Below are 15,255 nucleotides of genomic sequence, written 5' to 3'. Positions count from 1 at the left end.
AAAAACAGGGCACATTTTTTTTGGCCATGAAAACTGATCGAAGAATTCTGAGATAGTTAACTCATTAATTCAGAAATACAGAGCAGCTTTATTAAAAAATTACTCCCATGTCACCTCCCGGGCTCCGTAGCAGCTTTTCAGAGAAGCACATCATAGTAGGCCAGATCGATATTGTATTTTCTTTTAAATGTTTAGGTCTCTACTGGAATACTGTTTTAGCTTGTTTCCCTGGAATTAAAGGTGGGTAAAGGGTTTATGAAGCCGTTGACAGGTGACCTCACCAAATGTCATCGACCTTAACCTTGAATACAACTTCTCAATGGTCTGTGCCTTGAAACCGATTATCTTTTTACTTTATAAAGACAACATTATTATCATACTTACATATTTGCTGCTATAAGGATTTAAAAGCTTTAGCAACATCAGTAATAAGAATCATGTGAAGAAAACCAATAACACATGTTTTTGTTCATGGTATATATTATTACTGCACATTCATTTCATCCAACTCATTTGAATGATCAATTATTGTGTTCAGTATATCTTTTTTTCTTATTTCAAAGTAATGATGGATTTACACGCTAGTAGCATTGAATAATAGCAACATGCAGCTGCTGCTGTGCTCCTCAACACAAGTTCTCCCACAGATTTGTTAAGTTGTGTGGCACTATGTGATGACAATCTACCTGCTCTGACCCCTTACCTACTGGTAGAGGGGGAAGAGCCTACAAGCCATGTGATGCAGTCGATCAGTTGTGTTGCTGTGGTTTCTGTGTTCGTTGTTATTGTTTATTCATTGTTGTAGTGTCATGCAGTGTTAGTGTCTTCCCTAGTGATTTTAAGTAGTTATTTGACTGTGTTATGCAGTACAGACATAGTATGGAGGTACAGATACTAACATGTAGGATAGACTGTTAGACCAGTAATACAGCAGTGATAATGGTCAACATGTAATTATTCTGCACTGATCATTGGTCAACATGATTAATTTTAGTGACTCCACCGTTATGTATAAGTAATGCAAATGGCTACAAGCATTTGAAGTAAATTTGTCTTTTCAACCCGCTATGGAACCCGACCTAATAACAGATCAGGATATTAAAGCACTTAAAAAACAAAGCACTTCACTGTAAACAATCAAACCCAATCCCTTCAGATCGATACAGACATCCACTGGTTGAATTACATCCAAAAACTGACAGTGCCTTGTCTGGAGCATGTGTGCTTGTGTTGTAACAGATTGACAAGACACATTTAAATTGCATGGCACTGTTCCAAATTAATATTAACTACTCAGCAACAATGCATAATGTAACTGCTGTTCTGACAATCTGAAAACATCCTTAAACAGCAGAAGTCAGAGCGCTAAATCAGAGGCCTCCTTCTTAATAAAACATGTGGGCTGCACTCTAACCTTAACTTTATGTTTGAACCATTCTCAAATGTACTTAAACACATGGCTTAAACTACCAGTTTAGGCCATCAGTTTCTCGTCGCATATTATAAAATAACTCTGGTTCATCATCTGAAATACACCTAACATCTTCAATAAAGCAATAGTTAATGTGCTGCACATGTTAACATGTTAACATGTTAACATGTTAAGACTCAGTACATTGCTGTCCCAGAATAGTCGAATGAGGTCCAGGCAGAGTGGACTACATAAATAGCCTCACCTACGAGCCAGCTCGCCTGAGCCAAACTTGGTTGCGGTTAGAAAAACCAATAGAAGTATTTACAGTTAACAATGTGATGGGTGAATACATTTATATCTGTGGAAGGGATACTTGTGTTTTGGAGCACAAAATGAATAAATAAATGGCAACATTTGTGTTCTAGGATGTGCGATTATTATTGCAAATTGAATATGGCCTATATTATTGGCCATATGCATGGTTTCTCCGAGAGCACTGCTCTAAAAAGGAGAAATTTAGCAATGGGTATGATACTGTTGCCACTCAGAGTTGCACAGTAAGACCACTTAAAATATTCTGCAATTGTGAAAAAAAAACATTTAATTCTGCCTAAGACTGGTTGGAGGGATCTGCTTCTTGCATCCACATCCGAAGAGGGGCTGCAATGTCAGCTCTAGTGGTGGAATGCCTCCTTCCTCGCTATGCAATATATCCTTTGGTCTGTCGCAAGAGTTACCAGTTCAGTGGAGCAGAAGATGTTCCTGCACCGCTCGTTGTTAGAGGCTAGATTGCTCAATATCTGTAGGAGGAGTGTGATTGTTAAGATCCAAGGATATCGTTGATATCTGATTAGGATTAGAATACGTTAACACTTTAAGGAGCTCCTCCTCCATCAGATACTGTGTGTGTGTGTGTGTGTGTGTGTGTGTGTGTGTGTGTGTGTGTGTGTGTGTGTGTGTGTGTGTGTGTGTGTGTGTGTGTGTGTGTGTGTGTTTGTTTGTGTGTGTGTCACTGCTCCACAGCCTTCCTCCCTCATCCTCTTCTAGACTGAGGGCTTCCCTTTGAGCCAGAGCAGTAGGTCCAGATCTCAAAGTTCCTTGTCTTTGTTACATAAAACTCTCCTCCCCTCCCCCCAGCCCCTGTCCATTGGTCGGTCTTTTGCGTCACTGTGTGTGTGCGTCGGGGCTGACGCGGTCCTGAAAGATGTACAGGTTGTTGGTGGCGGCGATGGCGATGATGTTCTCAGACGGGTGCCACGCCATGTGGAGGATCTTCTTGGTGAAGTCCAGGCTGTCCACGCCGACGTCCCCGCGGCGCCGCTTTCCGCCCGTGTAGACGCGCCGCGTGCGCAGCACGGCCCGCGGCTTACTGCTCTCCCGCCACGCCTCCAGGGTCACGCCCCGGCCCGTCTCCCGGTCCAGCATTCGGAAGAAGCTGTTGTACGCCCCGGTCATGATCACACTGAGGGGCGGAGGGGGGAGAGACACCGGAGAAAGGGGAGGCAGGGGAGGAGAGAGACCAGAGACAGGGGAGGAAGGGGAGGAGAGAGAGGACAAGGGTGGAAGGAGACAGCGGGGGATGGGGGAGGAAGAGAGGAGGGGGAGGAGGAGATGAGAGGGGAGAGCAGGAGAAGGGGTTGTGAGGAGAAGAATGTAACGAGTGCATCAAATAAACAGGTTACCTTACATAGAAAATAAGCAATGTATGGAGGCATACTAGCCTGGCTAACGCCAGACCTCATCTCAATCTACATTGAGAAGAGGTCTGGGAACCACACATTAATTTTCTCGTATTTGAGGCGTGGTTTACGATTGCCCGGAGCCGTTTATTGGGCACTACGAATGTCTAACACATGAGTCTGTATGTAGCTCAAAGCCAATCGTATCAATTATGCCAGATGATGTGTGTAGACCGACATAAATTCGATGAGGAAGAAGACGATGGGTGTGTCGCATAGACGTCGTCATCGTCTTGCCGTCCCTCCCCGTTCTGTGATTGGTTCCCTATCTCAGGCGAAAATCTGATCCATGGATTCCAAGCTGCATAGCGAAGCCCCCAGGAACAGTGCATACTTCCGCAATCCACAAGTGCTCAGCGGCCAAGCCTGGTATTGCAGCTGTTTAAGCGGGCTGTGGACGGGTCCCTCGATTCAAGGGGCCCAGAAGTAGATATCTCTGTTTACTCCAATACAAGTGGGGAAATGGAATGTGTCTCCGCAAAAAATGACTGGATGTCAATCAAAGGCTCATAATTATCTTCATGCCGTGTACTAAAAAGTTTTCTCTTTTCAAAACGCCACCTCAAGCGTTTTGTTAGCCGTTTTATGTCATTATTTTTTGCTGGAGAAGGAGGGGTGGGCAGCTGAAAGGAGTCGTAGTGAAACAAATGTTGTTTCGGCCCGGCATTCGAGAGGGCCTAGTGCACGGCTCCGTTAATTTCTCGTGTCCAAGGTTTTTACTTATACTTAACATGAATGACGTTGATGGTTTTTAGGCACTGTGGTGACTTTTTATCACTTAAAGTGTTTTAGGGATAAAGGGATTTCATTATTATTTTTAATTATTGCTAGCATTTTTCGTAAATAGTTGGATGGAATCTGTTTCTTAAGCAATAACATTGAAGTGTATTGTTTTCTAGGCCAACATACATTTAGTATGTTGTTGGTATTATATGTTATATGGAGCAATCTTTCATAATAAAGTTATCTTATACTTCCATGGTCGGTAAACAATGCGACTGCGATCGCTCAGACCTCTTGCTTATGAGAGCTACAATGCTAAAAAACAAGAATATTTCTGCATCCGGTACGTCATGAACTAGGGCGTGGCTAGGCTCCCATGATGCGGAAGCATATCTCTCCTCGATGTTGCCCTGCGCCATTGAGCAGTTTACATAGGAACAAATGGGTGCCATTTTGGAATCCGGTGTCCATTCTATAATATGTCCATGTGCCTAGCAGCGCGAAATGAAATTGCGCGCAAGGCTGCATGGGTATACCCAGGCTAGAGGCATACAGGATGGATTAGGATTCATTTTAGTGTTGCCTTAGTGTTGGACTGAGATATTTGAGGTTCAGGAATACAATACAAACTCTAAATCCCTACCATCACTATCTTACCTATCTGAACTGTTCCACACACACTCAAACTTGTCGAAGATGCAGTCATTCTCATAGAGGGAACACAGCTTACTCCTCAGGTACTCATGGACCTAAAACAGCAACAAGAAAGAATGAGTATTTTTTTAATAAATATCAACATTATAAATATCAACATAAATATCAACAATATCAAATATCAACAGGCTACAATTACATAAGTACATAATTAAGAGACAAACTAGGTTATGTAAATTATCTAGGAATGTAGGACATGGTTTTATCCAAAGCGCCTTGCATAACATGACGGTAAAAATGTAATATGTTTATTACCTGAATTGTTCTCGCTATGTTAGAAGGCTGTATTGTGATTGGACGCCACTATGTCAGCTTTACATGTTTGGCCTTGAGTTCAAGAAACGTGGCCGTTTCCTTCTATATGCGGTTGCATAGGGCCTCGGAAACCACAAGAGGGCCCCAAAGCTGCTATTTAAGATGTTTTTTAGGAGTGAATTTACGGTAATTTATTTCTTGATTTTCTTTTCAGAATGTATTTATTAGTTTACTGTTCGTTCAAAATTCACAATAGCGGTGAGAATTCACAGAACTGTTGTCCAAGCAAGATGTGGTACGCAATGACTTTGTTCCTGACTATTGAACAGTGACTATTGAACTATTGAACTTCTCTCCGTCACGAAAAATCCACTGGTTTGTCTTTCAGCACTGCGTATTCGGTTGAAAGATGACGTTTGAGACGCGATGATTTCATGGATGCAAAGAACCTCACCACTACCACCTATGCTCGGTTCACTGTCGTCCACTCAAATAGGAAATATTCTCCTCCTGTCCGCACTATCTCCTAACCATTCATAATTGTAGTGCTTATTTCTTGTCAGTTTAGCTTGTAATCTGATGTTCGAATAATTGTTAACTAGAGCTGATTGGTTAGGAGATAACTAGAACTATAGCTGATTGGTAGGGAGATATCTAGAACTAGAGCTGATTGGTTAGGAGATATCTAGAAATAGAGCCAATTTTTTTGGTGATATCTAGAACTAGAGCTCATTGGTTAGGAGATATCTAGGACTAGACCTGATTGGTTAGGAGATATCTAGAACTATAGCTGATTGGTAGGGAGATATCTAGGACTAGAGCTGATTGGTTAGGAGATATCTAGAACTAGAGCCAATTGTTTAGGTGATATCTAGAACTAGAGCTGATTGGTTAGGAGATATCTAGGACTAGAGCTGATTGGTTAGGAGATATCCAGAACTAGAGGTAATTGGTTAGGTGATAACTAGAACTACAGCTGATTGGTAAGGAGATATCTAGACCTAGAGCTGATTGGTTAGGAGATATCTAGACCTAGAGCTGATTGGTTAGGAGTTATCTAGAACTAGAGCCAATTGGTTAGGAGATAACTAGAGCTGATTGGTTAGGAGATATCTAGAACTAGAGCTGATTGATAAGGAGATATCTAGACCTAGAGCTGATTGGTTAGGAGATATCTAGACCAAGAGCTGATTGGTTAGGAGATGCAGTATCTAGAACTAGAGCTGATTGGTTAGGAGATATTTAGAACTAGAGCTGCATGGTTAGGAGATATCTAGAATAATAGCTACTAATTGGTTATAATAGGGTATATGTAGGTGTTATTAGCTGACCTGGTAGGTCTCCACTGGGCCCTTGTCCATGTTCAGGTCCCACACCTTGGCGGTCAGGTAGTCTCTGGTCAGCAGGTAGCGCCCGTTGTGGCTGAACTTGACGTCCGACACCGAGGAGATGATCTCAGAGAAGAAGCTCCTGCTTCCTGGATCCTCCGGCTCCTCAAACACTTCATCAAGAACACATTCAGCTAATTAATAACCTTGAATTGGTGGCAAGAGATTATTCATACACACAAAAGACCCCATTCAATAGAAGGTATATCATAAAGGTATCAATGTTTTCAAATGGTAAAGGTAACCCATGACACTACAATTAAGAGTCACAGCCACCGTGGCTGTAAATAGCTAATGTTGCAGGATTACAAGATATCACAAATGATAGAAACACACAGCTGTTCCTCGTACAGTACACATGGCTCACGTTTGGAGTGCTGGTCGCAGAGGGCCGAGGCCCTCATGTCACACAGCCGCAGGGTGCCCTTACTGCTGCTGTACACCAGCATGTGGCAGTGGTGCGGGTGGAACTCTGCTGACGTGATCACCTCCGTCAGCTCCTCCATGTTGGCCGGCTTAATGTCCACGATGTCTGGGAGGGATAGCTGGTCAAGGAGCCGTGGAACTAGTCACAATGGGCACATTGATTGTACTGTATTGTGTGGTTTCTCCAATGAGTAATTCTTGAAGCTGAAGCTCCCCCTGAAAAAGGCTGAGTCCCCTCTAAGCCCCCCCTTCCCAAACCCCTCAGTCATTGTTTGATTAAATATATGATGATATATATATGATGCAAATAAATGTATAATAATAATCAAATTACATGTACATATACATACATATATATATATATATATATATATATATGTTTATGAAGACATCGGACTGAAAATCGACCTATGGAATCATATTAAGTGTAATTATGATTTATATTAACTGATGTGACACTACCGTCACATCAGTGTGAGAGGAGCTTTTCTTGCTCACGCCGGTTAAAGAGCTGAGGAACAGAAGCGGAGACACTGCCTGAGACCAGCAGTCTGGGTGTGCTGTGATCAGTTCCATAAGGACCAAGCATTTGACATCAATGCAGTGATTGACCGCTTTGCTGCAAATCACAACAACAGGCGCCTAGTTCTAATTGTAAATAATGTTGCCAATTATCCCGGGATCATAGAATCTCATATTCTCTTGTAGTATTATTAGTCATTATATTTTGCTTCAAAATGTATTAGCACCTGCTATAAACAATCCAGCGCCCACTTAGCTCCTGCAATCATAATTATTTGGCCCTGCTACTGGGGATGTAATGCACCACTCTATAAGCTAGGTTCTGAAGCATATAGTGCCATACTCTATAAGCTAGGTTCTGAGGGATATAGTGCACTACTCTTTATGAAAGGTTCTGAGTTTACCTGCATGCATTTCCAAACACGATTTGGACGATTAAACATTATGATGCTTATGTTGTTCTTTTGTTTTCTAGATTAACTACTTTTATCACAAGAATAGCAGTGTCTAGGTAGGTGACCATGTTGTATTCTGTACACGTGGTAAATAAATAAATAAATAAATACATAAAACAACCATGAACATAAACACATTGTCCTATTGCCATTATTGCATTTAAATAACATTATAAACACACATGTGCATGCAGGCACGGAGGCACACACTCGCACTCCGAAACACAAACACAGACACAGACACCCACACATATTTAATTACCTACTCAGTATCACCAAACCCTTTCTCTAACCCCCACCATATCCTAATTCTCTGTGTGCTTCTATTTACAGCCTTGTCCTGTGTGCATCCATGGAGAAAGCTGCTGCTGTGAGTGAATTATTTAAGCTGTTCTTCCATAGATGTTTCTAGGTCAGCCTCCATTTAAACACTGCCACGCACTTGCAAACAACACAACTTCCTGTCTTGTCCAGGAAGCTCAGACAGGAACATAGTGTGTGTCCCTGACTGCTGCTTCAGACACAGGGACACAGGTACATTACATAGACATGACACATCTGAGAGAGATTGCCTATGCAGCGATATTAGGCATGTATTATCAATATCATTGAATCTGACTGTGGTTAAATTTGACATAACATGCTGTTCAATCTTCAGTGATGACACTTTTTTTTTTGAAGATATATGATTAATCCAGGGAGGGGGTTAAAGATACATTACAGATTATTCGTGCATATGTTTGCATCCATAAAATATGTCTGTTTAAATATGTATGTCAATGAAATCAGTAATAACCATGACTCTGTCTACTTCTCATGTTGACCATGACTATGACCACTACTTCCAGCCTCCAAAACCCGGCTTTAGCATTGTTTGACTTTTGATTGGTGACTGGTCAAACCGGAGCCTGGTCATATGTAAGCCACTGGCAGTTGGTCAGAGTTGTGCCAGCTAGATAGATCATCATAATTGTCCTCACAGAGGAAATTCATTTTTACAAACAATGAGGCGACCAACTATCGTGTTATCTGAAGGGTTGCTGTTTTGAGTTAAAGTTGCATAATTGCATAGTTGCATAATACAACACTTACATAACATAACACATAACATTTCAAGTAGCTCATAGCTTAAAATGAACTGGACATATCTGTATTGAATGTCGATAACGATTTCAGTAATGTTATCATTAAAATCACATCCTATAATAATAATAATAATTAATCAGTTTTATATAGCTGATACAATCTTAAAAAAAAAAGATTTTGTTCAACCCGTAACTCTCTCTTTGTTTACATACCATTTCTCCGCCAATATGCTTCCACAGTAGAACAGATTGGCTCTAGTGAGGACGCCATCCGATCTGATCTAGTCTGATCAGACCAAATGTTCTAAATGATCTTATTCTCTTAAGTATGTTTTACAGTGCTTTAGGACTAGGTTTGTTATTGTGGGTGAGGGTCTGCAAGTGGCAACTGCTCCGCCTGACTCTGGGTAAGAGCTGAAGGATACTGAAGCTGCGGTCGGTGATGCCAAGGTGCCACAGATTGATGCGGAGGTCGTCGGCCGAGAGGTATGTCTCGCCGTCGCTGTTGACGGAGATAGAGTTGACATGGTAGGTGTGTCCGTTTGAGAACACCCGCCTGGGGCGCACCTCCACCATCAGGTCTGTGGGTTTGAGCACGGGAACCTACCAGTGGACATCATGGTACAGCGTTGTATTAACAGGCAGCTTGGTGTGGAGGGATGACATATGAACAGGAAGGGCTAAAGAGCAAAAAGGCCAAAGGTAATTTGTGTTGACCCAGCATGTCTACATTTGAGTTTGTGTGTGTCTGTGTGTGTGTGTGTATGTGTGTGTGTGTGTGTGTGTGTGTGTGTGTGTGTGTGTGTGTGTGTGTGTGTGTGTGTGTGTGTGTGTGTGTGTGTGTGTGCGTGTGCAAGTGTGTGTGTGTACCTGTAAGGAGGTAACAGTAGAGATGTCCTTGAGTCTCCCCTCCTCATCTTTCAGATTGTATCCTTCAGGCCTCTTGTCTCTCTCGCTGACCTTCCACAGTTTAATGGTCTTATCTGTGACACGCAACAGAGAGCGAGCATGTTGAGACACCAACACCATGTCCACAATACAGTTCAGGCTTATTCAGCCCATTCAGTTGAGCTATTTCATCTGTATCTTTTTTTAACAATGTCTATGAACTGGTATTTCATTAAAAGAATAATTCTTAATATATATACTTAGAATTCACTAACTATTACAAATATAACACTCCCATGCAACACTGCAAAATGTAGCCCATTTAAACAAATGAACAGGTTTAAGATGTACAGTCCTTGCATGGTAAACCTGAGCATCATCTGAATATCTATAAATTTAATAGCACATTGTTTGTTGCTTCTATTTTACAAAAATAATCTATAGAAGTCGCATATCTTCCAGATGAGTCATTAGCTCTCGGGCGTAGCTAACCGTGAATCTTAAGTTGAGGGAAATTCAAGTAAGACCCTTTCTTGCAGGTGATCATTGATTCTAACAACTTGTGTTTGTTGTCAAAGGTTTTAAGTTTTACCTAGAATCAATCAAGGTTTAACATGAATTGTATTAACTTGGCCCAAACGAATGACTCGCCTTCTAGTCTCTGATTTGACCCAAATCCTAGTCAGATCAATCCATTTGGATTACGTTTAATTATTCCTTTTTTCTAGTGTTGTTTTTTTTGCAGGGGGGTATTATTAACATCACTTGGATTATTCTGTGTGAGCAGATACATTTTGGATCATATTTTTTAACAGATTGTGTTGAAGATCTAGGCTACACTTCAGCATTTCATTGGTGAGCGTATTCTTAGCTCCGCACCATTGGTGGACAGGAGGAAGTGGGCAGCATTCTGCTGAGGTAGCCATCTGATCTTGTTGATCTTCTCCTCGATCTCCAGGCTCTTCAGGTAGTCAAAGTCAGGCTCATGACTCTGGAAGGTGCTGTACACGTTGTACTCTCCGGAGTCCCCAATGTCGCCCAAATCCTCCAGCTCTCCTTTAGACTGCAGAGCAGACAAGCAACACATTTACCAATTTAGCAGATGCTTTTATCCCTAACAACTTTTTTTAATTGTCGTTTCGGGTAAAAAAAAAATTGAGCACTGGTGGTGACCGAAATAACAGACCAAAACCATAGACCCAGCAGCCATAAGAATGGATGATGAACAGTATGATTATCAAATACTCTCCTGTGCATCCAAGGTTGCTGGAAGAGGGCCCGCTCTGGCTTAGGAAAATTAGTCTAATTCCCGGTCCGATTTCATGTCCCCCGAGCCGAAGCCAGACCATCAATCGGATACCTCCATCGACACCCACCAGGGTGGTTCCTCCTACGTCGCCAGAATCTGGACTGGTTCAACTATATGTCTCAGGCCTTCAGAACCGTTCTTCCTACATTGCCGGATTCCTGAATGGCTCCACCTGCGTTATGGCCTCCTGAACGGTTCTACCTGCGTTATGGCCTCCTGAACAGTTCCACCTGCGTTATGGCCTCCTGAACGGTTCTACCTGCGTTATGGCTTCCTGAACGGTTCAACCTACATTATGGCCTCCTGAACGGTTCCACCTGCGTTATTTCCTACTGAATTGTTCCACCTACGTTATGGCCTCCTTAACGGTTCCACTTGCGTTATGGCCTCCTGAACGGTTCTTCATATGTTATGGCTTCCTTAACGGCTCTTCATACGTTATGGCTTCCTGAACGGTTCCACCTGCTTTATGGCCTCCTAAGCGGTACTTCATACGTTATGCCTTCCTGAACGGTTCAGCATGCATGGCCGGCGTCCTGGCGGGTTTCGTCTACGTTGTCTGCCTCCTGCGTGGTTCCTACCTCACCAAGCTCCTACAGCTCCCCCTATATCGCTGATCCCCAAGGCTCTGCATTTCTGCCTGTCTCTCTCGCTCCCAGCATCCAGGAACTCCCCCTGAGATCTCCTGCTCTGCTTTTGTCCAGCACCCGGGCCTTCCAACTGAGACCTCCTCCCCTGCCCCTCGCCAGCCCACGGGCCTTACACCTCAAGTTACTGGCTAGATTCTAAGCTTCAGGCCACTTGCCCCTGGTATCTCCAAATACCAATGCAGTGATATTGTTACATTACAACTGTGGCATTTTACTATGAGAATATGAAACAAAAAGCCTTGTTCCAATGAAAGAAAACTGGATAATATTTATAAAATATTATAACTTGAAACGGGTCATACTTAACATCAACATAATAGGAAGATTTGTTTGTGAACAGAATATTGAATTAGGGAACAAAGGAGCCAGGGAACATTGGTACGCTTGCATTAGGCTCTAGCATGTCAGAGATATAACTGGCTCGTAGCCAGCCAGTAGCCAGACCATGATCTGGGTAATTATTAAACTTGAATTCTACATACAAAGGGAAGCAAGGATGGTATTTGGGTGATGTCTGTTAGAACTTGTAGACGCCCTAATGCTTCCTTCTTGACAAGTTTGAGGCGAAAGAGTGACTTTTGATTGAGCAATTAGTGACTAGTATCAGTTAATACATTTTTAATTGTCTTCCATAAGATGTAAACGTCTAGTTGAATTGATTTACACATTGCAAGTCAACACAATTAGTCGTTTAACCGTAAGGTATACATGGGTATAAATGGATGAAGTGGACTGACCTCGCTCTCTCTTTGAAAGATGACCACACGCCCCCCCTTATCTCCTGTAGCCAGCAGCTCTCCTGTCTGGTTGAATTCCACTGTGGAGATGACGTCAGCTAGAAGAGAAGAAAGGGGAGAATACAGCAAACAGCTGATTAAAAAACATTTTATTGGAGAAATGGGGAGATAAGAGGGAATTATTCATAAATGTGTAGGAGAGACAGAGAGGTAGAAAGAGAGGGATGTAGAAAGAGGGATGGATGGATCGATAAAGTGTATTCATTTCAGAAATACCAGAATAACTAATGACAGATGACCCATGCTCGATTTAGATCCTAATTCAGCGAGAAAGGAGGTTAACGGAGCTGTCCGGATGCATTGTTTTTCCAGAGCCCCAAATAATCATGAAATATTAACATCAAGCTTATCACTAACAACATCTCCTTGAAATAATATACCATCTAATACCACTAATAATACTAAGCATTCTTTTAACACTAATAACCATGCTAATAACATAAAAAAACACTAATAAAAATGCAAATATGAATAACACTAAGCATTCTAATAACACTTTAATTTACACGTTATATACACGTTAAAAAGATTTAACCATTGAGTTTACAAAACTACTGTAACTACTAATACATCTACTTCTACTTCGACTGCTACCTACTACTAGTACTGCTACTACTAATACTACCACTACTACTACTAATAATAATAATATTGTGATATAAACAACAATCCTCATCCATCCTATTCACCATCAGAATAATCCCCAGCATCCCCATTCCCAACATTAAGGAGAACTATAAGCTGTGTGTGCCGTACCTTCGGTGACATAGTCTCGCAGGAAGCTGTGGTTGATCTTAGGGCTCTCAGTGTCTTCGGCCATCTGAAGCAGAGGGAGCGCCACCCGTCAGCACCTCCGTCCTGTCCCTGCTCTCTCTGCCCACCCAGCCTCCACCCATGCTGCTCACGCCTAGCGGGATGGCATGGAGCAAGGCATTCTGGGATCGCCACCAAACCCCACAGAGACAGAGAGACAGACAGAGAGAGGGGGAGACGTAAAGAAAGAGAAAGGGGGAGACCTGTAGAGAGAAAAGGGTGAGAAAGAGAGGGAGAAGGGGGATAGAGAGAGAGATAAAGGTGAAGGAGGTGAGTGACAATATGAGGCAGAAGGTGGTGGAGGTCAAACAGAGGAAAGAGGGACGGGTCGACGAACACAACATGCTGACAGTAGTATAATAGTGTAACGACGGTAGTATTCAGGAAGGTTGAGGTTTTAGAAGGGGAATTAAAGAGGATAGTGAAGAACTCCAAATCGAAACACACGCCTGCATGCACACAAACACACAGGGGAAGAAATTTCACAAAAACAAGAATAGAGCAGTGTCTAGATGTATGTAGTATACAAGGAGAAGTGGAAACATAGATCCCAAGGGGCTAATGCAGCACAGTGACAACAACAGCATGTATGGCCCACACAGGATGAAAGCTTATAATACCAGAGGCCTCCATCTGTGGTTGAAGCAGGTCCCAGGGTGCGGTGGTTGTGTTAGACAACCCTTCACTCTACCCTCCAACCTGCTCCCACGACTCACAAGGACACACACTGCTGAGGTAGACAGTAGTCCTCGATGTAGCAGAAACCACGCCAGCACTGAGAGAGAACGGAGAGCGAGGCCACGAGCACACCTACCAGTCTGCCTGCTGCTGCTTCTGCTTCTGCTTCTGCTGCTGCTGCTGCCGCTGCTGCTGCTGCTGCTGCTGCGTGAATGTCCTCTGATGCAGTCGGCCTGAGGATGAGGGAAGGGATGGGCCTTTCAATCAATGATGAAAGAGAGGAGAGAAGGAATATGAGAGAATGAAGGTTGGGCAGTGAAAGCAGAGCAGCAGATGGGAATGAAAAAGAGAAAGCGAGAGAAAGGAAAAAGAGGAGGATGGAGGGCTGATGCCTGCTGATGCTGTCGAAGAGGCTCTGCACAGCTTCCACTGTGTCATGGCAGCCTCCGCTTCCATCGGCCAATCACAGTACAGCTGTCCCTGGATGGACCGCCCACTGCAGGCAGAGAGGGAGAAATATTTGGCCAATAGAGTGTGCTGTTGGACTGCAATTAAAAATATATATTTGTATACATTCAAACACTGTCAGTGTCGACTATGCTGTGAGCTGCTTCCATTTATGAACCACATGTTTATTTCAAATTTGATGACCAAGTAATTTTTTACCGAAATAGAATAATATGAAATTAGGTATCTCACTTTCTACCACCATCTTATAGTAAGCTTTTGGTCGATTCTGTACAAAGCAAGTGTGCTCCCCTGTACTCGGCACAATTTTTACAATCAAGATGGCTTGGAAAAATATATATGATTTGTTAGTTTGTTTGTTATGCATTTCATCACATTTGCATTGCTGATCAATATGTAACACAACACTCAACCCTACATAATAACAGTTGCATCTAGGGAAACGTCTGATAACTAAAGACCTATTTAGTAATGACAACAGCGCTTTACTTTCTTCAGCAGGGAGATATAGCTGACTGGCCGACCATGTTTCATTTATATGTAGTCTGAAAGAGGTTCGGTTCTGGCTTTGAGATGACAAAATAACAAGCATACAAATATTTGTTCACGCTTCTAAAGGCACATATTTATGTGTGGAAACTTCAAAGTGTGTACAATTTAGTGGCATAGCAGAACGGACAGAACATATTATTCATACCAGAAACACCAGTCGGCTGCAATTGAGTGTCAATTTCATCTTCAGCTTCCAAATAATTGAACATTTTGCAAAGCATACATATTTTTGTATACATATCATACATATGCATACATATCAACTACAACAATTACATGAAGACACCTCAACTGACTAGATATATACAACATTGCTAAGAATGGTTTCATCTCATATCAGGCAGTATGCAAGCATACTTGCATTGTATCACATGAATTG

The 15,255-nt window shown here is 42.4% G+C and overlaps 1 protein-coding gene across 4 annotated transcripts; it reads right to left on the bottom strand.

Moving 5' to 3' along the window:
- Positions 1 to 462: 462 nt before the first annotated feature.
- Positions 463 to 14,313, bottom strand: ppp2r2ca (protein phosphatase 2, regulatory subunit B, gamma a). 4 transcript variants are annotated; one of them, XM_060046821.1, is made up of 10 exons: positions 13,993 to 14,313; positions 13,122 to 13,381; positions 12,306 to 12,403; positions 10,489 to 10,672; positions 9,592 to 9,704; positions 9,147 to 9,324; positions 6,601 to 6,765; positions 6,177 to 6,346; positions 4,534 to 4,625; positions 463 to 2,876 (listed from the first exon to the last, which is right to left on the bottom strand). In XM_060046821.1, the coding sequence occupies exons 2-10, from the start codon at positions 13,183 to 13,185 to the stop codon at positions 2,579 to 2,581; spliced, it is 1,362 nt and encodes a 453-aa protein (XP_059902804.1). In that variant the 5' UTR covers positions 13,186 to 13,381; positions 13,993 to 14,313; the 3' UTR covers positions 463 to 2,578. The 4 variants fall into 4 exon arrangements, with proteins under 4 accessions (XP_059902804.1, XP_059902803.1, XP_059902805.1 ...); XM_060046820.1 differs by having other exon boundaries at positions 13,122 to 13,300; XM_060046822.1 differs by lacking the exon at positions 13,993 to 14,313 and adding an exon at positions 13,799 to 13,981 and having other exon boundaries at positions 13,122 to 13,300.
- Between the last annotated feature and the right edge of the window lie 942 nt (positions 14,314 to 15,255).

Source organism: Gadus macrocephalus, chromosome 3, assembly GCF_031168955.1.
Source record: "Gadus macrocephalus chromosome 3, ASM3116895v1".
Lineage (NCBI taxonomy): Eukaryota > Metazoa > Chordata > Actinopteri > Gadiformes > Gadidae > Gadus > Gadus macrocephalus.
Note: the sequence above shows the minus strand (reverse complement) of the source record. Positions and strands in the feature narration are given on the sequence as shown.